This window comes from Rhea americana, unplaced genomic scaffold (assembly GCF_003343005.1).
Source record: "Rhea americana isolate MKP2758 unplaced genomic scaffold, rheAme1 scaffold_106, whole genome shotgun sequence".
In the NCBI taxonomy this organism is placed as follows: domain Eukaryota; kingdom Metazoa; phylum Chordata; class Aves; order Rheiformes; family Rheidae; genus Rhea; species Rhea americana.
In genome coordinates this window covers 2,495,957-2,521,778 of record NW_028185106.1, presented here as the reverse complement: position 1 = coordinate 2,521,778, position 25,822 = coordinate 2,495,957, and the positions used below count along the sequence as shown (strand labels likewise).

General features: G+C 37.5%; 2 protein-coding genes across 3 annotated transcripts; both read left to right on the top strand.

Moving 5' to 3' along the window:
• Window positions 1–202: 202 nt before the first annotated feature.
• On the top strand, window positions 203–13,298 carry RRH (retinal pigment epithelium-derived rhodopsin homolog). The gene is made up of 7 exons (XM_085309316.1): window positions 203–846; window positions 6,219–6,409; window positions 7,984–8,083; window positions 8,862–9,015; window positions 9,402–9,570; window positions 10,866–11,044; window positions 11,909–13,298. The coding sequence occupies exons 1-7, from the start codon at window positions 741–743 to the stop codon at window positions 12,012–12,014; spliced, it is 1,005 nt and encodes a 334-aa protein (XP_085165442.1). The 5' UTR covers window positions 203–740; the 3' UTR covers window positions 12,015–13,298.
• LRIT3 (leucine rich repeat, Ig-like and transmembrane domains 3) lies at window positions 12,022–25,256 on the top strand. Of its 2 annotated transcripts, XM_085309293.1 has the most exons (5): window positions 12,022–12,082; window positions 13,924–13,967; window positions 14,346–14,824; window positions 22,545–22,850; window positions 23,874–25,256. In XM_085309293.1, the coding sequence occupies exons 1-5, from the start codon at window positions 12,044–12,046 to the stop codon at window positions 24,935–24,937; spliced, it is 1,932 nt and encodes a 643-aa protein (XP_085165419.1). In that variant the 5' UTR covers window positions 12,022–12,043; the 3' UTR covers window positions 24,938–25,256. The 2 variants fall into 2 exon arrangements, with proteins under 2 accessions (XP_085165419.1, XP_085165411.1); XM_085309285.1 differs by lacking the exon at window positions 12,022–12,082 and having other exon boundaries at window positions 13,338–13,967.
• The last annotated feature ends 566 nt before the right edge of the window (window positions 25,257–25,822 follow it).

Genomic DNA, 25,822 nt, shown 5'->3' with positions numbered 1-25,822 from the left:
CTTAGCTATATGTATGTAGGAGAGAGGGAGTTTGATCTTGGCATGTTCAATKCCTATTTTTTGCAGACCAAGCTGTTTTAAAAATCTAATAATTGCGTTTTTCAGTAGTCACACTTCGCTTTAGTAAATACTGGACTACATTTTTTCTTGTCTGCTATCAGTTAGATAATTTAACAAAATCTTAGAGTTGTAAGTGGAAGTAGGCCTCTTAAGATTTGAAGAGGTGGATTTTAGAGTAAGCATGTCCTACTTTTTAGAGAAATTGGCATTTTTGTTTCTGTATTGTGCTGTAGTTGTGTTCTCCATGATGATTAGAATTAATTGCAAACCAGGCTGATGACCAACAGCCTTGAGCCAATTTTCGCTGAAAGCATTGCACAAGAGGTTTTAAGTAAAAAGTTTGGAGGCATGTGACAGTTAATCTCTTTAGCAGTAAGAATGAAGTTTAAGCATCATGTTGGAAATGTGCTCTTGTATGCTGCTCTTTGTTTTAATTAACAAGCTTTCCTCCTGCATAGATGGGGAGTGTAAACTTACTTAGTCTAATTAAATCTTACTTGAAGACTGTCAGTGGAAGGGGGTGCCTCCCCCTCCCTCCCTTTTTTTTTTAAACTGTTGAGTGAATATGTTGGATAATGAAAGAATTTGCCTGACAGGGTTTGTAGCGTTTTGTCTGCTTGATGAATTACCACCGAGGATAGACCAGTCTTGTCTTTTCTTTTTTTTTTTTCCTCTCCAACATGCTTTTGAATGATTCAACCAACTCCTCGGAAAGTGACAATGAAGCTCATTCAGCCTTTACACAGACTGAGCACAACATAGTTGCAGCTTACTTAATAACAGCAGGTATGGGCGTTAGCAAGTTGTTGYATTTCTTAAGCAGAACTGTGTATTTGAAAGCTCATTTTGTATGATTATAGAGGTATTTCATTKTGTATTATGCAAATATCTAATGGCTTTCTTTGGTAGTTTACTGGCAATTCAGTAATCAGCAGGCTGACTGAAGTGTGCAGAGCCATTACATTTTCCTCTGTATACTTGAAGGCAGTGTGGTGTGTTGAAAAACATATTTTGTTGATATGTAATTATAGGAGAGAGTGAGAATTAATTTCTGCCAGCTTGCAGAAGAGATAAAAATAGGACATAGCTGTCACATCTTGCATTTTTCTGTGATGTGCTTGAAGCTATCTTGAGATTTCTCTTGGGCCACATGTTCATAATAATATATGTGTAGTCTGAGCATGTGAGCGGGTGTCTGTTAGGGGGATGTAAGGGAAAGGATTGGAATGTGACTGAGAGGGAGGGAGCTGGTCATTAATCAGAGAGAAGAGCAGTCTCCAGTTGCAGTTGTATTTTTCACTGATGACATGCATTAGAAAAAGCATGCTGGAAGGCTTGACATCATGTGTTCACATTGACTGTAATGACCATCAGCTAAGGCTGGAATGATTATAGAATAATTTTTTATTGAAAATTTTCTCATTATTATAACTGCAGCTGCTTTGGAAATGCTTTTTTTTTTGAAGCATTGACTGCTACACCTTGAAACAAAAACTGTAACCTACTGTGTTTAAAAGTGGTCGTTCTGTACCTTTTTGATTGAAAATTAAATGCATTTATAAATACTTTATTGATARACCATATCCTACATTTAGGGCATGTTTTCTATGTTAACTAGCTGTTGAAATACTACAAAATATTAATCTTTTTAAGACATATAGGTGATAACACTCACATTTTATTTAGAGAAGCTATTTGAAGTGGGAGATACAAAATCTTCTCAAAGAGGATGTTTTTGAATGAAAGGCTGATAACTTAATTATTTCAAGTTTTTGGGGAAATTTGAGTCATTGGCTGAATACTAGTTAGTAGATATGCTGAGATGGATGAAGAGAGTAGATATGTAGAGATGGATGATGGTCAAGTATTAAAAGACTAGAGACACTCCACAGTACTACTAAATTATTTGCAGGTAACTGGATCTGTAAGACACCCCAAATATGTGTGGTACTTGTTCATATTATAATTCAAATTGATTACATTAATATGTAATAAAGTGGTCTTTACAGACTGTCATAATATCTGGCATTAGGGATCATAGTTTTTCATAGGTGATCATCCCAGACCCAACCAAACTCTTCTTTCTTATTTTGTATAGAAATGATTTTTAAATATTTTTTTAGAAGCAATGAAGGGGTTGGATTACTAAAGTGAGGGAGTCTGGTAAAACTTTCAGCTGTAATTTGGACGTTGCTTTCTTAATGATTAATATTTCTGACAGTAAAGTCTACAGCATCTTTGAAAATATGATTGWTTGTTTTGCAAATGCACTAGCAGGGCAACTAGTTCTCACGTCTGGAAGATTTCAATTGTATTAATAACTAGATCTCTAAGACAAATAAAGATACAGTGGTTATTGTTATTTTTTTCTTTTTAAACAGCTTGAATACTTGATTATCTGCAAATAATTGTTTTTTTCTGAGAAGGAAGTCATTGTTAAAATGTTGCTGTCTGTAGTGATCAATTTATAATTTTAGTGATGACCACAGGGATATTCAGACAAAGGAAGCAGTGCTGCTTCACCGATAGCCTTCAGCTTTTAATGAAGTGCTCTAGAATAACTTTAAAATACTTCTTGGAGTAGTAAATTCCATATTATACATAGACTTACCTTCGACTTTGTTTTTTTAGTGCTCCTTCCAATGTGTTCTGCTTTACTTTGTTAGGGTTTGTATTTGCATTTGGTCTCYTTTAGTTTTCTTTGCTTCCCTAGGAAGAAGAAAAATAAAAAAAAAAATCTTCTGTTCTTGATCAGGGCATATGTGAGGTAAAAGCAGAGTTTAGAATGTGAATTCTTGTCTAACCCTAAAATGTTTCATAGGCCAAGTCGCAGCATCCACATGATTTTTCTGAATCAGATGAGTTTTTCCTGGCTGACARTATCAGGTTACTGTAACTCTTGGGCTCTGTCTGTGTACTCCCTGCCCTCTAAGAAATGGGCACTGATTATCTGCTGCCTGGAGAAACAACTTTGTTCTTCAATGTGACCTGCTTCTCTCAAATAGAGAAGAGAGCGTTTCTTGAATCTACATGTTCTTCCTCACTTTATTCAAGATAGAGTCTACCTTCTTTCTCATGTTGTGCTCCCCAGAACTCTTTTTTGGCTCTGCTATTAATTTGTTTTAGWAGTGCTGAAATCTTTACTGAATATAGGTGTAATGGAAATGAAATAGAGCTGAAAGTGATTTTTTCCTCGGTTGATTTTAAGATTACTCAGTCTTTTAGAGTTTCTGTAATGTAGGAGAGTGATACTGATTAATGAAACATTGCAGTGAAACTCCTTAGGTGAAGTGTAAGTATAGAAAAAATTTTACTAATTTACATAATTGAAATGGATGAACTCCATTTAAAAGCTGAAAAGTTGGTATCACCACCAGTGTACATTATCCAAGGTATTGGTTTTTTATATATTTATATAGGTTACTACAATTGCATTGGTTTCTCTTCTGCCCGTTTTCATATCTGTTTCACATGATTAACATGGCTTTTGCTGAACATAGTGGTTCAAATAAAGAAATGGTAAATGTGTAACTGATTTCTAGAAGAATCTGACAAACTCAGTTTCATGTACTGGGGTGCATGCTGGTATTTAAAAATCTATGGGTAGTCTTCCTATGCATTGTCAATAATGGCCTTCGTAGGACTTTCYTTATTGACACCAGTAGAAGTTTTCAAAGTTCAACTGTAGAGCTGAAGTACATGAAACTGATGCTCTCTCTCAGTTTTTTTGACCCTGCTGGCTTGAGGTTGTTGTTTTAACTGCAGTGAAATTGTAGTCTTAGTGTAAATTGACGTTAGACATTTTTAATCCTATGCTGTGGCATTGGCAGTGGCAGGGAGGGAAGAACATTACATAATACTTGAAAATCTTATTGCCCTTTCCACACAAGTGTGTCAGCAAAAAGCTAAGGAGCATGTGTCAGGGCTTGATGGAGCAAGTAGAAAGGCAGAAATCTCATCGGTATCAGGAGGGTGTGAAGGGTATAAATTTCCACAGAGCAAGGTGGACAATGACTGTGAAGAAAGATGGGACCGCTTCCAGAAGTCTGGAGTTACAGAGGAGTAAATCAGACACGCTGGTGTCATTGCCTATTCCTGTTTTGGGACCCAGAAGAGTAGTACAATCCTTGTTTTGCCCCTCAGGGCAACGAGGACATTTCACTATGCTGGATAGCTTGCTATTCTGTTTTTACTGAGCCTAACTGTATGTATGTGTTGGTTATGCTCTACGGACCTGGTAGTTAAAATGCGAGGTTAACATCCTATAAAGAGGCAAATACTATTATTTCGGGCTCTTTAGCTCTACATTCAGAGTAACAGCCATTTGCTTAAGCTCTTTACAGATTTATCCCTACAGATCTGTGAAGGTGAAAGGTACAGTGTTTGGTTCATAGGTGAAGCCTTTAAATGTAAAACTGAAAAACTCTTAGAAGCATTTCCGTGGATGCTGTGTTTTTCTAAAATAACATTCCACTGTTCTTTGTAATTTCAGATGCCCAAGATACACAAATAACTTAGAATTTGAATCAGTATTATTKTACCAGCTGTGCTGGTCTAGGGAATCTATGACCACTTTGCCAATTCTTATCATTATTTACAAGTTATTTTTAAAATAGTTTTCTGTATTTTTTTGAGCATGTTGGAATTCTCCATTTTGTTAAAAAGGGTATGACCATTTGAGTGAGATGCAAAGGGAAGTGTTTAACTTCAGTAACTCTTACTACTGTTATTAGTAGTGCGAGACTTGTTATTGCTGGTATTAATAGGAGCCTGGGGGCTGCGATTTTGCTCTAAGTATTTCTGCAGTGGGCTAGAGCCTGAAGAGAGGGAAAAAARAAAACCAAAAAACAGAACAAAGAAAACCTGTTTTGTGGAAATGCCATATAAATGGTATGCAGTAGGAGAGAAAGGGAGAAGGTGAAGGTTATCAGGGTCAGAAAAAGCTTGCTGGTGAAAAGGATCTTGAAGAGGAGAGTCCTGGACACTTCCAGGACTCATAAAGCACTGCTAAGTCCAAAGCAAATTCCAGAGGCATTGGACATGAAGACAGGAGAATGTACATGCTAGCTTTAATATAGTTTGTTACAACTCTTTATTTGGTCTACAGGATATTTTTTGTGTAAGGATTGACCTCCAGGCACAGTTTGCACATGCTTTGTGCTGCCTCTACTGCAGGTAGTTTAAATGTAAAAGCGCTTGTCACACTGGGGTTTTGGGAACATTTGTTTCTGGGGCGTGGTTTGTTAGTCCTAGTTCTAAAAAGATAGAAAAGACAGGTAAAATATGCCAAAACAAGGTAACAARCCAAACCAGCCCAAAGGGGCTTAAAAATACATTGATCACTGAGGCAGGAGCAAGTTGAGTGCATAGCTGGACTTCTAGCATAGCTATGAGTTAGCCGTAGAGCTTGGAGCATGAAGAAAATGACTGTCATGCAATCGAGAGGGTCACAACCATGCCACAATGGCAGGCTATAAGGATGGACTAGAGAGCTTGACAGGGCTTAGTATTTCAGAAAATACACAGTTTGCAACAACCTGAACCAACTTGTCTTGTAAGGAGTTGGGCACTTAAGAACAGAGAGGGGAGTATGTCTGGCTAGGATGGGGGTAGCAAGGTCAGAGCATAACAACTATTTTTCTGTATTCCTTTCACCCAGGAATATTGCTTTTACCTGAATGCACAGTGGAAACTTTCCTGAGAGAAGGGAGGAACTAAGGTGGTGACAGAGAGGCTTTTGCCAGACCTGGTGAATCTGTACAGAAGTCCAGTAACCCTACTTTATATCAGCTTGCTGGTCTGCATTCTTTTTGGCTGTGTGAGATAAAAAAACTGTACTCTGTGGGTGAAATTTCTAAATTGTAATCCTAAATTGTTTGGAATGTTTGCTATTCCTGTTGCCATTGCATAGGAAGTCCTAGGTTCAGTAAAGCCAACCACTAGCACCTTGGGCCCTTACCAAATCCAAGTGCAACTTCTCTAACTAGTATTAGAATTTCTCCCTTTCTTGAATGTCTTTTGTGTATGAAATTGCATTTAATTGAAGATAAAACTTGTTTAGGACTTAGGTATTACAATAGGCTACACTTCCTTTTGCATGCAGATTGCTGGCTTGCCTACATCTTTCGTTAAGTTCCCGGTTTTCTTTGTTCCTACAGGAGTGATAAGCATTTTCAGCAACATTGTTGTGTTAGGCATCTTTGTTAAGTACAAAGAGCTTCGGACAGCAACCAACGCAATTATTATCAACTTGGCTTTTACTGACATTGGTGTTAGTGGCATTGGTTACCCCATGTCTGCTGCCTCAGACCTGCATGGACGCTGGAAATTTGGATATACTGGATGCCAGGTATTTCAATTCAGTTAGGATGCGAAGTCTTAAGCACTTAAAAGCAAACCAAGTGATCACAGTAACCCTACTTTATGTTTTGTTCTTTTTAGAGATGAGGTGGAGGTGCAAAATTTGACTGTAGACCTGAAACTGATCWTCTTTAAAATCAACAATTTTTGAATGGATTTGGTTTGGATTTTACCATAAATTGTATCATTTAAAATCTGAAAGCATTGAAGTGTAACCTTTTATTTATCAACTGGAGATTGTAAAATGCCTTTAGAAAATGAAATCCTCAAATGAAAAATGTTTTAGATAGCACAGATTTATTTGATGTAATAATAATCAAGAGTTCAGAAGTGGTAATTGTTTTATGAGTTCTGCCTGATGAATATATCTTCCTTGAAATGTGACTATTAGGTTATAAAAATGAAGACCTGCAAAAGTGGTATTGAAAATCTGACCTAGTTTTAACAACTGCCTATTTTTAAAAGTTATTAGTGAAAAATTGACTTTTATAGGAGAAATGTAATACCGTTTGCTTGCTATATACGACAACTTAAATCTATCTCTTAATAGAATAGTGGGCTTAAGAGGCCAGGAAAATGAGTATTACCAAGGCAAATGTTATAAATGTTAGTCAAGGCAAGTATTAGTAACACCATAGATTCTTGAGCCTGTATATGATGATGGGTGTCACTTACTTGATGCACAGTCATGTTGAGCTAAAAATTCAGCTATTTTTTTAAGAAGAAGCCTGACTAATAACTATGGATTGAGAGTGACTCTATGGGCTGAAGTTAATGTGAAATCTCACTACCAATGCTTTGGGAGCTCTTAAGATCATACGAAGCACAACTCGTGCCAACCTAAACCAAGTGAAAATGAGACAACAGAATGTAACATGTTTTCTGTTATAACCACTTGTGGCATGTGATGGCGGAAGGATCTGTATTTTGGGAGTGCTGCTGGCAGCACAGCCCTCCCAGGCACCATTCCTGGTCAGGTTGCACAGAGGACAACTGGGCAGGTGCTTTTGGATCACGCTGAGACTTCAGCGCACATACAGTACAATCACTTGTGTATTAGCGATAGACTTGGCACCATGTAAAAATAGAGGTCAATGGGAAAAAATTAGTGTACTACATCTGCAAAGTAAGTTTAGTTATATGACAGAGGGAAGAGTGACCATTCAGAACCCTGTATTTGCTGAAGCGATACCTGATTTAACTTCTAATGATGAAAAAAATGCAATTCATGTTTTCTTTAACATGCATTGAAAACATGAATTGAAGAAGCCCACAAACTCCAAACCCTTTATCCTTGAATCTCAGAATTTACTTAATATGTCATTTATTTTTAGACTTTCTTCTTTAGGGTTTCTAATATACATGCAAACAAGTTGCTTTTAAGATGTTTAATTTGAAATTAGCTAGCTCCAAATTGCCTGCAGTGGATCAGTTCATTCAGTACCTTGCTAACAGAGAACACAGACCAAATGTAATGTATCAGCAGTACTTTAGATTCAGTCCATAAACTTGTGCTTATACCTTTGAAAGGTTTCTCAGAAAGGATGTTTTTTTAAATTTCAGATCTATGCTGCCTTAAATATCTTTTTTGGGATGGCAAGTATTGGTTTGCTTACTGTTGTTGCAGTTGACCGTTATCTGACAATCTGCAGGCCTGATATAGGTACTGTATTCGTAATAAAAAATCATTCACTGTATGATTTCTGTGAACTATCATTCTAGTTGTATTATTTTCTTAAGAGTAAATGGAGTACTGAGCATAGTTTTAAATTAGGACATAATCCTGCAGTACTTGCTTCACTGCATAGTCTCGTTATTTGAATGGTACTGCTTTTGCAGGTGGAAATTGCAGATTTTGGGCTGGTGTTCTGTCTTTTTTCATCCATTTACAAACTGTGTTTGCTAAATCTACTTATTAGAAGGCCCTACCTGTATGCAGAAGCACACCAAAAGCCTCCAACTGTGGGATGTTTCTGGCTGCTATCAAGCTGATATGTGCCTCTAATATTGTTAGCACCATACTGTATTTTTTTTCATTCCTACCTATTACAACTGTCCTATAACTGTTAATACTATAACTGTTAATTCCCCTCTTTCTTTCTCTTTTTCCTTTCCTGCAAACACAAAGCTGCTCGCTCTTGAATGCACTGTTGTATAGTAAACTTTCTTGTATGTGGGATTAGAATTGGGTATTGTCAGTATGCTTTGAGTAGGGATAGGTGACAGTATGAAGTGTGTTTGAGCTGGAAAGCTTTGTCATTCATTAGCAGTATGAAACGGTTTTGCTATAGTGTTTGGAAGTTGTTGAAYTGTTAACCTCTGAAAGGATTGTTACCATTAATATGGTTACAGGCTTTCTGGAACCCACTTGTGGTTCAAGTTCAGTGTTGGAAGAAAACAGAAGATGACAGCTATTTGTGATTGTCTGTGCTTGGTTACAGGAAGAAGAATGACTACCCGTAACTACGCCACTCTAATAATTTCTGCTTGGATAAATGCAGTCTTTTGGGCCTCCATGCCTACTGTAGGCTGGGCTAGCTATGCTCCTGATCCTACTGGAGCAACATGCACAGTAAATTGGAGGAAAAATGATGTGTAAGATTCTCCCCTCCTTTCTGTTTTTTAAATCTGTTGTCTTGTTGAAGGTTAACATTATTTAATTTACTACTATGAGAATAACTTTTTCTTAATAAATTATGAAGCCAAAATTATATAAAAAAATCATTCATAAATCCTGGAAAAAATACAGAACAGGTCTAGGGAAAAACTGTAGGAAAAAAGCTATGCTTGAAAACTGCAAGACTTGTGGCCACTAATAAAAACTAAAGCTAAGGAAAATTTTCCTAATTCTTTAAAAGCTCTTTTTTATGTCATAAACAATGAAATCAGAATACCAAATTMTGTAGTAACTTTTCATGGATGGATAGTTGTAAGTTACTGTGGTGTTTTGTGTTTTCTTTTTTGTTTTTTTGTCTTATCAGGTCCTTTGTTTCCTACACAGTGAGTGTAATTGCTGTTAATTTTGTTGTACCCTTAACTGTCATGTTTTACTGTTATTACAATGTTTCCCGGACAATGAAACAATATGCCACCAGTAACTGCTTGGAGAGCATCAATATAGATTGGTCTGACCAAGTAGATGTAACAAAGGTATGACAAATGAAGGCTGTTTCTTTTTACGCACATTCTTCTGTTTTTACGCTCATTCTTCTGTGTCACAGTTTGGAGATAGAGGAACAATACAGCCTTTTAAGCATTTTTCCTCCAGTCTCCCTTTTTCTTGTTACTTACTGAATATTAACTGAAATTTAGCTGAGGTGACAATTCTTGGCCTGATTTTTATAACAATAGATTCCACAGATGTACATACAGATATATACATACATACATTCATACATTCACATATGTATATATGTGTGTGTGATTTTTTTCATAACATAAGTATGTATAAAAAATGCACATATGCATGCGTGCACACACACGTGATACATTTGTCCTCTTAATTTGAGGTTCACCTTTCAGTTTGTTATTGATTCACTTTCCTGACAAAAGCTGTAAAAGATTTTACAAAGGTTGACAAAAAGATTTCTGTCCTAATTGATTCTAACTCTCCCTTCCCTTCCCCTTCCCCTTCCCCTTCCCCCTCCCCCCCAGTTTGTCACTGCTTGGTGCCATGCTGTGCTCTGTGGTTGGTGGGGTTTTCTGCCTTTTTTTTTTTAATGTGCATCTCAAGTCTATTTTGAAAGAGAATCTGTCATTCCATCAGAACATTGTAATTTCAGGAAGCAGTTTATTGTATTTTCTTTAGAAGAGCCAGAGAGTAGACTTCAGGTTGTTTATGCTCAAAGAGAAACCAAAGATAGTAGCTRGGAAGTAGACTAAGGTAGTTTGTGTAAAAATTGATACCTTCTGTGAGTTAGATGATGTTGACTACCTGACCGTTTTCAAATATGGCATTTTCTTTTTTTAGAGATAGATAGCCATTCTCTGGTAGACATAATCAGAGCTTTTTAGAGGTATGTGATAATAAAACAGTACAACTAAGGTAACGTGTGCTTTGAAAGAAAGAATTTGTTGACGRCATGCAGTGAATTTCCAACTTAGTATTGGGCAGTCATGATTCATGCACAAAGTCCTCTCTGGCCTTTTTAATTTTTGCTGGACGCATTCAGCATAATCAATAGTGCTGATTGTGAAGGAAGATTGTGTATGATAAAATAACAGCGTGTCAAACTATGTGCCTGTGTGATGTACTATAAAATCCCCAAAGTGAGATTTCATTATAACCTCTCAAATAAGTCAGGACATGTGATTTGTGTGTTRTTTTTCGATTATTTGGTTTTGTATAGTTGTATTTTCACACAAGTGCATGCACATTTGTGGTTAGGTTGTGAGGTGTTTATGAGCAGGTAATACCAGTTATGTGTGTTCCTCTTGTTTTACAGATGTCTGTTGTGATGATTGTGATGTTTCTGGTGGCATGGTCTCCATATTCCATTGTATGTTTATGGTCTTCCTTTGGAGACCCAAAGAAAATTTCTCCTGCAATGGCCATCATAGCTCCTCTGTTCGCAAAATCTTCTACATTCTATAATCCCTGCATTTATGTTGCTGCAAACAAGAAGTAAGTGTTCCTAATTTTGAACTGAGAGTACCAGTCTACTTCATGGCCTTTTTGGGCATGAAGAAATTGTGTGGGTCAGATTCAGAACATACTAAATTGATAAAGATTTTTGAAAACACAATAGTAATGCTTTTGTCAGATCTCTGTTCAAAGTTATTTTGTGATTTATCATGAGAGACTCATTGTGGAATTTGGTTTGCATCAGCAGTAGCCTTGTTTTTCGTGTCTGTGGCCAAAATGGGTGGCTACTTAGTGACTTGTAACTTCTGTGGATTTTCTTGCTTGATCTTGAGTGCGTCATATTCTAACTTGCTTAGGGTGGATTGATACTTTTCATTAAAATAAGTCCAACCTATTCTTTCCACCCCAAAATAATTCTATTGTTGTTTGAGCAAACATATCATATACTCTAACCAAACCAATGCCTCTGATTGGGAACTGTATATTTTGGAAAGAGGTATCCTTCCTTTCTCTACCACCAGCCTACAAGCAGAGCCTGTGATCTCCATCCAGGTGAGCTGATCTGATCTTGCCGTGTCAATGAAAGTTTGACTTCTTCCTTCCCCCTGCCCCCCCCCCCACCCTGTAAGTTTACTTTTGTCATGGCTGTACCCTGTCCAGCACTAAGCAAAACATACTGTGACCCCTATTGTAGAAGAAACACTGAACTTGATTGAGTTATTTCTGTACGTGTGAGTGGAATAAGACTCAGATATTCCTAAATTTCAAATACACACTTTTTTACTGATGAAGTTTTGCTAAGATTGAATACCGTTGTAGTACTTATAACCAGTTGAGCCACTTTTTCTTTGTATTTGCTTCTTGGACTAACAATCTCTGCTTTCCTTTTTTTGTCCTTTTCAGGTTTCGGAGGGCAATTCTGGCAATGGTGCGATGTCAGAGACGACAGGAGATAACTATAAATAATGCCTTGCCCATGAGTGTATCTCAGAATGCACTGACATCRTAAAACTTGCTTCATTTGCCTGCATATGTTAAATGGAAAAAAGTCAAATCTGGGTTACAGTTAATTGTTTGGTATAATAATCTGCCTTATCCAGCCAGCTGTTTTCTGTTAATCACAGTAATGTTTTAGATGGTGTAAAAACAAAAAGGAAAAAAAGGTTTAGACTTTAGTTTCAGGCAATGAGGCTGAATGGCCCAATATGTCTATTCCAAACAAAAAAGACTAGTGAAGTGTTCATTAGACTCTTGGACAAGGTGAGGCAGGGGCAGGGAGAGACTAGAGCTGGAAGTGCTTAGCTTCAGTAGCAAAGATTTCTTTTGTAAATGACTTGTCCTCAACCTCCCTTTAAAGTTTCCAGGATTTCAATACTCTGGATTCTCCCTTTGTGTTTATATACAAGTATACATGCACATATATATGTATTTATGTATATACATATATACATAATATATATATAGCTAAACTGAGTTTCCAGATTGGCATGCCTTGCAAAGTTCTGTTTCAGTGACTATGTTAAGATACTAGAATACCTAGCCAAACCCTCGAGAATCTGTTGTTACCAGCTTAGAGGATTTTWCAGGGGTTTTGTGATAGTTGAAAGTCTTGGCTCACAGAATCATATGAATTTGTGAGAAAGATGTGACTGTGCAGAAAGTCCTGAAAATAAGGCAAACTGCATTCTAAAACTTGACACCCAGAAGGCACATAAARTTGAGTAAATGTTTATGATGATTTTTCATCATTTCTAAGTCAATCTCATGGTTATACAGATCTGTTAAATAATTTTCGAAAAGTGGATTTGACAATGAGAACAATGGGTTTACGCAGAATAGAAGGAATGACTGTGTATAGATCTATATGTGGATGGTAGTGTATGCACTCTTGATTATTCTCAGGTTATCTTCTCACTTGCCAATCCAAAGTCTCAATGATCCTTCAGACAAATTTAATCCACTGTGACTTTATACAGTACTCAGCTCTCTAGGTTATTTTTTTAAGACCTTTAATGCCTGTCTGAAAGGATACTACTGTAAGTAGTCAGTCACTTTGGAATGCAAAATGTTCAACTTAATGTACATCAAACATGAAAAAGCCAGATCAAATAATGCAATTGATTCTGAGATACCATGCTTAGAAAATAAACCTTTTACATGTATTTTAAACCTGGCTCGGTGAGACTGAACTTCACAAGACTTTTGAGTATGATTTGCACTAGCAAATGGTTTGTTTCTGTGGCTATATTTTAATATTATTAATATTAAAGTTATGTATATGCATATATCTGAAGTTTGGCTTTGCAGTGTGTAACTTATTTAAAATAGGCAAGTTTTTGGTAAAACCTCTTAAAATGATTTTTTTAAAGCTCTGAAGTCTGGCATTTCTATTAGTTTGTATTTTCTAGTATTAAAGTAGCTGCCATGCAATATCCTCTTGTGAGAATATTTTCTAGTACTGTGTTGATGTACTTGCTGTATTAGATTTCCTTCAGGGACCTTGGAATACTTCACGGGCATTAACTAGCTAATACATTGGCCCTAAGGAGCAGCAAAGAAATATTTTATTTTGTACTACTCCTACAGTCACAGCTGCATATTAAAATAGTCTTGAAACATGTTGAATGTAATTTGGAACAGAATGTGTTCTGACACAAGAAAGAAGCTGGTTTAGCTGACCCCTTCCAGGATACATTTGAAGGTTAAGTAACTACAGATCTTGGCTAATCTACTATAATCTGCTGTTACTAAATGGATGTCTACATTCACATTTGTAGCACACTGCACATGAGCACCTGGGAATAAAGTCTTCAAATTTGTTTATATCGGTTTTTCTGGGAAGAAGCATGTATCTGTTTACATGCTTATACCTCGTAATGAGCTTTTTTGAAGAAGTAAGTGGTTTTTGTCCTTCGCAGTGCACTTGCATTTACCATGGCAGAAGTGATGGCACTGGAACAAGGTATACGTTTTATTGTTTTCTGTGCAAGGCAATTTGTAAGGAAGAGGGCTGAGGAAATTGAAAGTAACATCTTCTGGCACATTRCAAACTACAGTTTAGCGTTGTTTCTTAGAAATAGCTGCATATCTTACACTACTGTTATATGACTAGCAGTGTTTCTGGTAGGAACAGATGGTGTGACAACGCTTTGTTTTGATGGCTTTGTATTTAGCAGCTAGCTACTCTTAATTGTCTCTTTTAAATGCAGAGGACTGTTCCTGATTTGACATTACTTTATTCAATACTACTGGCAGAAAAAACAATGTCATTTGCATTGAAAWCTGAAATACAAATTTCTGATAATTAAGTGCAGATCTCTCTCTTTTTTTTTGATGCCAGGTCTGTGCTCTGTAATGATCCTGATATGTTTGAGATCCCTGTGAATGTTCCTGTGGATACTGTAAAGCTTCGTATAGAAAAAACTGTTGTACGAAGGATCCCAACTGAAGCCTTTTACTATTTAGTAGATCTCAAATACCTGTGGGTAACTTACAACTGTGTAGCTAACATTGATACCAGCAGTTTTTATAATTTGAAACAACTGCATGAGTTACGGTTGGATGGTAACCTGCTCTCAACTTTCCCATGGGAATCCCTGGCAGAGATGCCCAACTTACGGACCCTTGATTTACATAACAATAAAGTGACCAGCATTCCAGCAGATGCCGGGAGGTACCTGAGAAGCCTCACCTACCTGGACATATCCAGCAACAAGCTAACGACCTTGCCATCAGACTTAATGGACATTTGGCCCCTGTTCTCTGAAGCAGTCCCATCCAAGAATACAGACATTCTGGCAACGCAGAGAGTAATTTTGGGTATGTTCAAGAGCCTGTCTCATTCCTTATTAAAAAGTACATAAATGTTAACTTGCAAAATGAAGCAGGTAGGGCACTAGCCTGGGGTTTAGGAGAGTAGGTTTTAATCCAAGACATGCTTCTGGTTTGCTCTGTGAGATATATTTGTTTATTTATAACATTTTTTTTCCTGTTGGTGTCAATTATAAAATGAATGTAGCAACCTCAGAGTTGCTTCTCTTTTATAACCCTGAGGAAGAAAAGCTATTGGATTCCTGTCTACAGAAGTACAGGCCATAAAGAATATCAAGTGTTCAGATAAATGTAGGACTTCATAAAAATTGTATTTCTGGTGATATTGCCCTCATCACTGTATATGTATGGTTGCAAACACAAGCAGGTTCATTTAGGGCTGTTTTCCCCAGTAGCTCACAACTCAGATGATTAGAGTCAATACCCTTATGARAGCTTCTCCTGAAATACAGTGTTGCAGACTGTATTGGTGGTTCAAGAGAGGGCAACTTTCTTCTCCCCCTGACTCAYGTTGACTTTGCATTGCTGTAAAGCTGACTAGTTGTCTTGATTTTTTTTYCCCCCAATTTACACGATGAAAAATGAGAGGAAGAAAAGAACTGTGATACCCAAGATTTCATAGCAATTCTTATAAGCATTAAGATAAAGCATTTAAGCCTGGTCTGTCCAGACTTATTTTTCATTATTATATTCCAACTCTCTCTAGTTTCTAGTAGACCAGCATATCAATTCAACTTGTGACTTCGTGCTTTTTCTCACACTTTATATAACCGTTTTTGGTCTTTCAGGTATCCCTTTTTTTTCTCTTGTGATTTCAGAATATGCCTGGTGCAGCTGCATCAATAGCTTTCTTTTCTGTCACTGTTTCTCCATGGATAGGTGTGTGTTTTGGCATTTTTTAAGTGCAGTGTAGCAGGTGGAAGAGAAGAAAACCAGCAGCAGGTGATCAACTGGCTCTCCATAAGCTAACTGGAGGAGTTCTGTACTCACTAGTAAAGATCTGCCCTGCATTTGTGCTACCCACTATGTCTAACTTCTTGGTCTAAAGCCAGTATTCAGTGTTCCTGTGTTTAGCTGCTTTGTTTTGCAGCAGAAGTTGCAATCTAAAACTCATTCAGGTGAGAATGTGTGCAGGTAACCTAATCAATGCAAGTAGCCTGATCAAGCTCCTCACATGCATGGTAATTGTAGGTTTGCAGCATGAAAAGGATCTTGGTTTTTATTTCATTACAAAAATGCTGGAAAAGTAAGTCCAGCTTGGCACCCCTTTCCTTGTTGCTGCACTGAGGGCTACTAGAGGGATCAAAGTAGGAGCTGACTGTGCTGAGGATTTCCTCACATGAGAGTTCCAGTGGTTATTTAATTTGCTTGTCTTATATTGCTCTCACTACTTAACCCTTCAAGCCCTCCCCCCMAAAAAAACAAAACAAAAAAACCCTGCAGGCTTTGTTGGTACGTGCACTTTGCCAACCTCTTTTAGTCCTAGCAGACTCTCTGGTACCAATGCTGACTTTAGCTCTAGAGACTTAGGATGGGATCTTTAGATCATTCTTGTGTATGAACTAAAATGGAGTTTAAATACAGATCTCCAGAGRGGAAAGCATACAGGTTTCAAAGAACACTTTGCTTTTCCCTTTTTGAGGTTACATTCTGAGGGGATGCTCTGTGCAGTCATTACMGGTCTGAATCTGAGAATCCAAATTGCTAGGTAGTAATTTCATTGTAGTGTATTGAATAAATTTGTCTTTGAGCTGTGGGTAATTTGCTAAACTTACAGTCACAAGAAGGCCATGAGATCAATGAATGTATCTCATGGCCTTTTTTTGATGGTATCTCAATACATGTAGGCAATGTTTGCTATACAAGAAATCATAAAGTGAGTAAGAATATGTTGTTGTCTTCTAGAGATCAGAAAGTGGAGTATTTCTTATGTCATATATTGTTCTATGACAAGCTCACTTTGTCTCCATTAAGTGTTAGTTTTATTATCTAAATTATTGTGCTTTGTCTAAGTTTTAGTTGTAGCACTCACATCCCTTGCCAGAAACTCATTCTGAGGTTGATTTTGATGGACAATTGCAAAACAGTAGATTCTAAGAATGATTGGTTGAGTCCAAAAGAAACTGCTCAGAGAGATGACCTGAGAGTCAAAATGTCTCTAATGCTTCAGCCAAAGATGTTGGCTTAGAAGGCAGGCTAAAGGTGCGCTCTGCTGCATTGCTTCCTCTCTGCCATCCCTAGAAGTCTCTACTGGGATTGCTGGAACTGAGGGAAGAGAATTGTACTCCATAGATGCTCCCCTTTGAGATGGAAGTGAGGATCACAGAAGCACAAGATCAGGAAGAACTTAAAAATTCCTTTAGCACATGCTGCAGCTGGTATGCAGATCCAGACAGACCGAACCCTTCCTGCTACTTGGCTATGCTGTTGCTGTTCTTAAAACTTGCAGGCAGGCCATTCTGTAGCCTTCGCTTGTAACCTTTTCYAGTGCTTATCTATCAGTATAGTGAGAAAGTTTCTCTTAATATCTAACCTCAATCTACCTTACTGCAGACTAAGCTGATTACTTGTCCTACATGAGATGGACGTGCAGAACAACTGATTATTGTCTATTAGAGTAATCTTTCATATATTGAAAGATGGTCATATTTTCCTTTCTGTTTTGCTGCCTTCTTTCTTACCTAGTCAAACCATTTCTTTCGCTCATTTCTTAGTCTCCCCCCACCCCCATTTCCTACCATACTTACTGATTCTTTCTGGACTTTCCTGTGTTTTAAAAACGTTTCTTTTAAAATGTGATGCCCACAGTTGCACACAGTACTCACTTTGTTACTCAAAGAGTGTCCTATGCCCTCTTGGCTGTTTTCATTGGGAACATTCAATGTGGCCCATTTGCCTACATGGAATGGTAACTGCAGCCAGAGCACAGAAATGCTGATTTTTGTGTGGTTGCTAAAATTCAGATTCTGTTTAGTGTAAGCAATTATGGCTTGAACCGGCTCCTTTCCTGTTCTGGCAAAAGAAAATTGTCACTTGTGTTTGATTAATGACCTCAACAACAGCAAAGCCCCAAACTTAAATAGTTGTGCATGTATTTTTTTTTCAGTTTCATCTGCAGTATCTTGAACTTCAAGAGAGTTGCATGTTAGAGAAAGTTCAGGTTCCCCATGTTCAGTCTGAACTGTCTTGTGGAAGCAATGGGCTGATGACTGACAAACTGGCATCTCCTTATTTCAGTTCATAATCTTTTTACTCTGGGACCTCTTTACTTACCCCATTGCATGATATWCTGCAATGTGGATGCTGTGCTAAATGAACGAGGGTCAGGGAATGATCCTTAACCCTAAGCCCCAGTAGCTCACTCTGGCTGTCATCCATGCAGTTTAGGGCTAGCTCTCTGCTGTGCTTATGTTGGAGGAATGAACAGAACAGAGGGAGCCATCCTTGGCATCATCTGTCAATGCATTCTTCAGTGAGTGGTCCTTGGAGTGAACTATCCCTGGAACTGTGTTTGGCTTTGTCTTGGAGAGAGCTCTTTGAAATGCTTCAAAATGAAGCTTTGGAAAAGCTGACAATTAAGCAGTAGAAATTATCAAGGGACCAGCACAGGAGTTCAACCTCTGGCCCTGTCTTGGTTAGCACTGGAGCTGTACCCTAATGCTTTGATCCGAATCACAGCTAAGCTTCAGCATTAGATGCAATGCAAAAATTGAAATTTCTGGCTTGAATGACAGTAGTAGCATTTTCCATATGAAAAATGAGGGGGATGAAGAAATCCAGGATTTCACAGAGAAACTGTTAGATGAAATCTTGCCTTTTGCCTGTATAGGTGCTGAGAATTTGAAACACAGCAGGTTCATCAGGCTCCACACTAGTTGGACTAGTTGGGCAGTGAAGTAGATGCTGCTTTTCCTGAACCTACTCCCTGGTGATTACAGTCTGTGTAGGAAGCACAGGGAATCAGTGGGAGACATGAGCTTTGCTATTTATGATTATGGATCAAAAAATCTTGTGGCTTCACTTAGAGGAGAGTCTTGGGTAGGTTGGGCCAAGCTTTGATGTGTATTTCCATTGGCCCAAAACCTGATTTTTTTRTTGGCATTTTGCTGCAGATGAAAAACAATACATTGTACTTCAGATTGTGGCCTGAGACTGGTTACTGATTTACAAAGGAAATTTTGCTCACAGCTATTTCAAATGGTAAAGTCCATGTTGATATGGCATGGGGAAACTGCTTACTGAGAAGGCGGCAAAAATAGGCATGCACAGACACACACATACATGTATTTGCCATCATACATGCACACAGGATATAAATAAGGGAGAGCACATTTTAAATGTGCTAAAATTAGAATAAAGRCAGGTTTTTACAGCAATTTCTAATCTGTAATAATGTTAAAATACACTGCATTGGCATATTGCAATGCATATCAGTATTAATCAACTCTTGCTTTGACTTCGTTAGTATTTCTGTCTCAGGTAAATAAGCTGCCTTAGTATTTCTCCAGAAGAATCCAGGGTTGATACTTCGTGATCCAACAGATACATGTGCCATTGGAGATTTGTCATGATGTTTATTTTCTCTTCTCCAAAAATTATTTTTCTGAAAGGATTCAATCTCATTCCTTTATTAAAGCTCTTTATCTTTTSCAATTTCTTCAATTCTTTTTCCATTTTAACCTTTCTTCATTCTTTCATGTGTTCTTTCTTACTTTTACTGTCTTGTAAACACAAGCTGTTAAATTTCAGAGTACTCTCWGTAGTTTGGCATCTAGGTTTACATTCCAATTTCTGTTCTCTTCAATAGTTAACTGAAGTATAATCAAACTGAGAGCTATTATCCATCCTTCCAACTCAGTAGTGCTTTCATTTTTTTCATTTGGGGATTTCACATAGCTTAGTGACTTCAGATGGCTGTGACTTCAGATGGCTGTGCGAGTTTACACAAATAATGTGAATGTGGGCAGATATCAGCAAGACCCAAATAAATAGAAGGGCTGGGCCATGGAGGCAGGGAATGGACGTATAGATATATACATTTTAAAAATATGTGCATGTGTTAATGTGTATGTGTGTGTATATATACACATCTGGGAAGTGTGATGAGTAGAGGAGATGAGAAGACTAACTTTGAAAGAACACTCTCTTCCTTTGCACTAAAACACAGAAGTGCAGTCTTCTGAGACTATAGTTTTCTTCATCTGCTCAATCCAGGCCCTCAGAATGATCTGGGACAATCAAACTTGGGTCCTAAGCTAGACAAACTGTCCAATCTTACGATTTTTCCTGCATCTTTGCTTCACTTTTCTTCTATTTTATCAATTTCTGTTACTCTGTTTAGGTTGGATCATCTTTGATTCTCCTTTTGGATATTGGGAGAATACGAAAGCCATGTATTTATATAGATGAAAGACCTTTGAGCACTGCACTAGTTTGAGAAATAGTAAGATCCATCCTTACCTACAGTAAACCCTGCAGGAGGGAGAAAGGTAGCAGAAGAAATACTTTCAAAAGAATTCAGTGCAAGGGAGAGTCTGCTGCCTGTGTGTGGGACGTGAGCCCTATCATCTCTGAGAATTGGTCTTGATTAATTCTTTGGACACAGTTTCCAACCCTGCTGTCTGCTTGTAGCACAGCTCCMCCCATACTTTTGTGCTTTATGGATAGCGCAGAGTCCGTACTGAAGAGCTTACATCCTTTCAGCAGCATTTCTTACAGAAGTAGTCTATCAGTTGAGGCCTTGTTTCTGGTGGGGCCTGTCTACCTTCCTCTATTATGGGGGAATTTCATTTCCAGACTCTCTTACAATCTCTTTGTAACATAGAGAGGAAAATCTTTGTGAGCAATCCCTTTGTAAGCAAGTAAGAATGAAAAAAAGGAGGAGGAGAATATTACCTCTATCTGACTACAAAGTAAAACCTGCCTCATTTAAGATGAGTACAAATAGTTACATGCATGTACTTGATTGGGCAGAATTTCTGTGAGGAAATAGTTGATGTGCCTAGACATGTCGAAGGGAAACATTCAGAGGGTGTCTTTTTTGCTTGTGAGCATGTATTTGAAGTTTACAGTGAACTTTTTTGTATTTTGGAGATTAATTTTTTTTTCTTTTCTAAAGAAAAGCAGTTGTTGTTACAGTTTCCTTGATAGCTCCTTTTCTGTTCTTGGGGGCAGCAAGTAGTGAATAGATGTAAAATCTCTTACGTCTGGAAGAGTGAAATTGGATTGTGATGTCAGTCATGGAATCCCTTCAGGTCAAGTCTTGTTTTAAAGAGCGGGGATTAATCAGGCTTTACCGATGTTTTAACCAGTCACTGCCATTGCGCTTAAAATAACCTAATCCTGGTCAGGCAGTTAAAGACAATAGGAGTTAATTATTCATGTGCTTTTATATCTCTAGACTTTTTCAAAATGAAAAGTAGAGATTGCTAATACAGAATATTTCCATTGGTTGGTTTGATAACTCCTAAAAATACTCACTGAATAATGTTAGCAAATGTTTCATATGTTTTTATTTTTCTTTCCATTTGGGTTTAGTTAATGACTTATTTGTTGCACTAATTGGTAAATGCAAGAGTGAGGGGTTCTTGTAGTTACTTTTAGCATATTATCCCTCATTTCATCTAAGTTCTGTTTATTGTTAATGCTGAAAGAAAATAAAAAACGTAATCCCAACRGTGTGAGTCAAATGAGCAAGTGAGTGATAATCTGTGTGCTGTTTTACCAGGTAAAATGGATGTTGCTCTGTAGAATTCAGCATAGCAAAAGAATTGATACCAGCTGAGGCTTTAAACTTGTGCTTCTCAGAAATGGCCACGCCATTTCCATCCTAGCCATTCACCAAGAGGGGGAAATGCATCATTGAAAGACTTTGGAATCAAAAGCAAATACTGTACCCAACAGAAGTGGAGAGAGAGTGTTCTTGTATGCCATCATAAAAACGTTATAGTCATCAGCCTTTTTTCATGATTCTTCCCATTTTCCTCTCTTCTCCTTTTTCTTTTTTTTTTAATGTTTCAAAGACTGTCCAAAATTAAAGCCAGACTTCTGTGAACATTGGTATAGTTCAAAGCCAGATAAGAATTTTTTTGACCTAAAGCTTTTTTTTTTTTTTTTTTCCCTTTTGCTTAGCCCACATCCTTTTCTTCACGGGGCAGAGCTATTGGTGTAAACCCTTTAATCATCATGTTCTCTGCACCCATTTAAAAAAGGCTCTGAGAAGAGCACACTAGAAGAGCCTGAACAAGAGCTGAGMTCAGAGGAGAATGAGCGGATGCAGTAGACCTAGAAAGCATCGCAGGCAGGTGAAGTACTGTACCATCAGTCTTAAGGTGTCTTTTCAAAGTGTTTTTTTTCCTAGATAAATAGCAGTTTAACAAAGTAGTGCTTTATTACTACTAATCTATTATCATACTCCAATTTATTACCATGCCATTTATTATTTATTATCAATTTATTACCATACCCTGTAAAGTTCTGTGGTGAAAGATTTAGTTTAATAGACATTCATAATTTTTGTCCTCATCTCTGCAAAAAATCTGCCATCAACTAGCCAAACAAAAAAAAGACAAATTGAAGGAGGAAAGATTAAATCAGATTACGCTCATGGCCCTCCTTAATCATACTTGGTATAATCATATACCATACTGTAATCACAATACTCAAATATTGCCTGATTACCTTTTTTTTTTCTTTTCTCTCGCTTCAGGTTTGCAGGACAATCCATGGTTTTGTGACTGTCGCATTTCAAAGCTAATTGAATTTTCCAAAATTGTGGATACCTTAGTTATACTCCTTGATCCACTGGTTTCTTGTAGTGGACCTGAGAGCTTGGCAGGGATCTTGTTCCAGAGAGCTGAGTTAGAGCAGTGTCTTAAACCATCTGTGATGACGTCAGCAACAAAAATCACTTCTCCGCTGGGAAGCAATGTTTTGTTACGCTGTGATGCAACTGGATACCCAACGCCACAGCTTACTTGGACTAGGTCAGACAATATGCCAGTGAACTATACAGGTATAATAGCTCTTTTCTGGGAAATGGGAGAGAAAAGTATTGGATTGTTTGTGCTTTGCGAACATTATCGTAAAAAAAAAAATGGACCAGATATTCCACCATGCTGGCAATTGTATCCTGTGAAACTGCTGTTATAAAATTTTTTGTCTAGGTCTGAACCTAAAGAGATCCAACAGGCTAATCTGATTCTAGGTGTGATGTATAATAAAAATGTGGGGTGAGGGTGGGAAATGGATGACAGGTGAGAAGAATAAAGGAAAATAGAGGCTGAGTTAGACTCTAACTCAAGAGCTGAAAAGCAGAAAGGAGAATTCAGGACTGAAATCTCCTTTTTGGTTTAACATATTCCAAGTTAGGAAAAACTAGTGAGGCCATAACTGAGCCATTTAAAACACAGTATGTCTTGTCCATTTTATTTGCAAATGTTATTGCTTATTTGCAAAGCGTATCTTGAATACTGAAGAAGCTGTGATTGTCTGATACCTTTCTAGCTGTAATATGCTATGACAGATATTTATGCAATAACTTGCAGAAAAAGTTTCTTGCTAATGCYGAGTAGTTAGCAGTTAGATTAAATTTTAGATCTGAGGAGGGTAGTTATCCAAAGCACTGAATTGTCTTGAGTCGAGTAGATAATTCCCCAAAATATTTTAAATGGCTAGTGTGTTTAGTGTCATCTGAAGTCAGACTTTTATTTCCTAGTCACTTGACAGTTTTAAGATACTTAATTTCACTTTGTATTTTGTTTTACTTAGTGCAAATGCAAATTATCTTGTAGTTCCTGCTGAACTTCAATTCCATTTTTACCCAAGCTGAGCACTTTTCTGCAATAATATTATATTCCATAGTTGGAGAGTGTGTGGGTGTGGAGGGTTTATTTTGTTTTGCTTTGTTTGTTTTTAAATGTTTGTTATATGCGGTTCTTCCTGGCAGAAATGATTTCAGGGGGAAAAAGTAGTCTAATAACTTTTCTCTTTCTTCCGCTGCCTTTTATAATATTTTACTCTTTGCATTTTCCTGTAGTAATTCAAGAAACRCCTGGAGAGGGTGTGAGATGGTCCATAATAAGCTTGACAGGGATTTCATACAAGGATGCAGGGGAATACAGATGTAAAGCCAAGAATTTAGCAGGAATGTCAGAAGCTGCTGTTACTGTCACAGTGGTTGGTGTGGTTACTACAACTATGTTGCCGCAGAAATATGGAAGGAAGCAAGAGGCAGAGAGACAGAACTCTACACAAGATGAATCCAAGCAGGTCTCTGAGAGAACAACCATGCCACCTGTCACTTCATCAACCACGACAGCACTGATTACCACTGGAAGATCAACGAGTGCCAGGATTACTGACAAGAGGCAATCCAGGCCCATGGGAGATGGAAAGAAAAATTCAAAGGCAGTGATAAATGAAAACAAAAAGCAAACTGGGGAAGTGAGCAGGAAAGATGAGGAGACTTCCCTGAATACAACAGCTTTGGCTGAGCAAAATGTCACTGTAAAAAACATAAGAGTGATCAGTGAAACAGATGAAAGAGTGACCTTAACTTGGAAAACTATCAGTGCTACAAGCAACTCTGCAGTGACTGTGTTGTACTCAAAGTATGGTGAGAAAGACATGCTGCCTCTGAGTACCGATTCTAGCAAAAACAAAGTCACTATTGATGGTTTGCAGCCTAGTACTCAATATATGGCATGTGTCTCTCCCAAAGGAGTGCCACCAACAAAAGACCAATGCATTATTTTCTCTACTGATGGGCTAAATGATAAAAGCAGCTCTCAGTTTTCTATTCTGATAGTGGCCAGCAGTGCAGCATGTGTAGTTGTTTTACCTTTGATATTTTTCTTACTCTACAAAGTTTTAAAACTTCATGGGAAACCTAAGATTGCTAAGGAAGCTGACCTTGCAAAAGAGACCTATGTGAAATTTGAAACACTGTCTCTCAAGCCTCGAGTAGTGAATACAGCAGGAGAGCTCTGGGCACGAAGGTACACAAATGAATCTGAAAGACTTCTGCTTTGTTCTAGGTCAAGCATGGATTCTCAAATGACCTTCAAAAGTGAGGGCTCTAGATCTGAGTATCTTTGTTGAACAAGGGTGAGGATGGAGGAGGTGGAATATACAAGGGGTAAAATTAATCCAAAATGATGATACTGCATCTGGAAGCAGGTTGGTGCCAGTTATAAAGTATCACAGTCATGTATGTCATCTGATATAATGCAGTCTACTGGGTGGGTAGGGTGGTGGGTAGGAGGTGGAATAGAAGAAAAATGTTGGCTTCTTATTCTAATGATTGTTACTCTGAATGTGAAGGAATGACATTCTTTGAGGGATAAATATAACATGAAATTGTCTTACCTGGTTAATGATCATCTATTTTTTGTTTTCATTAAAATATCATTCTGTTTTATCTTCTCGTTTCACTGTACTATGTGCAAGTTGTATGTATCAGACATTAATTACAACTCTCAAACTATGTACTTAAATGATAGGAATAGAACTGAAACTACTTTTGCTGAAGTCAAAACTTTATTTGAAAATACAAGTTTTCTTCTGACATGAGCTTGTGCTTCAAGATGTTGTTCAGCTCTGTACAGTATGTTGGATTGGAAGTGATCTCAGGCCACTCAAAAACTGAAGCTAGATAACCGTAGATTATGGACTCTGGGGAGGTACAGTACACACCATATTTTCATTTTGCAGATGGTATGGGAAAGGAGACTCTTTAGTATTCTGAAGTTCCGGTAAGGTAACATTATGAGTAACTCTGTGAGGGATACTAGATATTAATAATGTGAATTTATAGCAAATAATGTTACTGTAAAAATCCTAGCCTTATAATTTACTTGGAAGTGTACATATCTCAATTTCAGAAATATCTGTACAAAAATTTTCCTGGCGCTTTGTAATACAGCACACTTCTGTATAACTGTATATTGCATATATTACAGAATATTATATACTACATTGCATTAC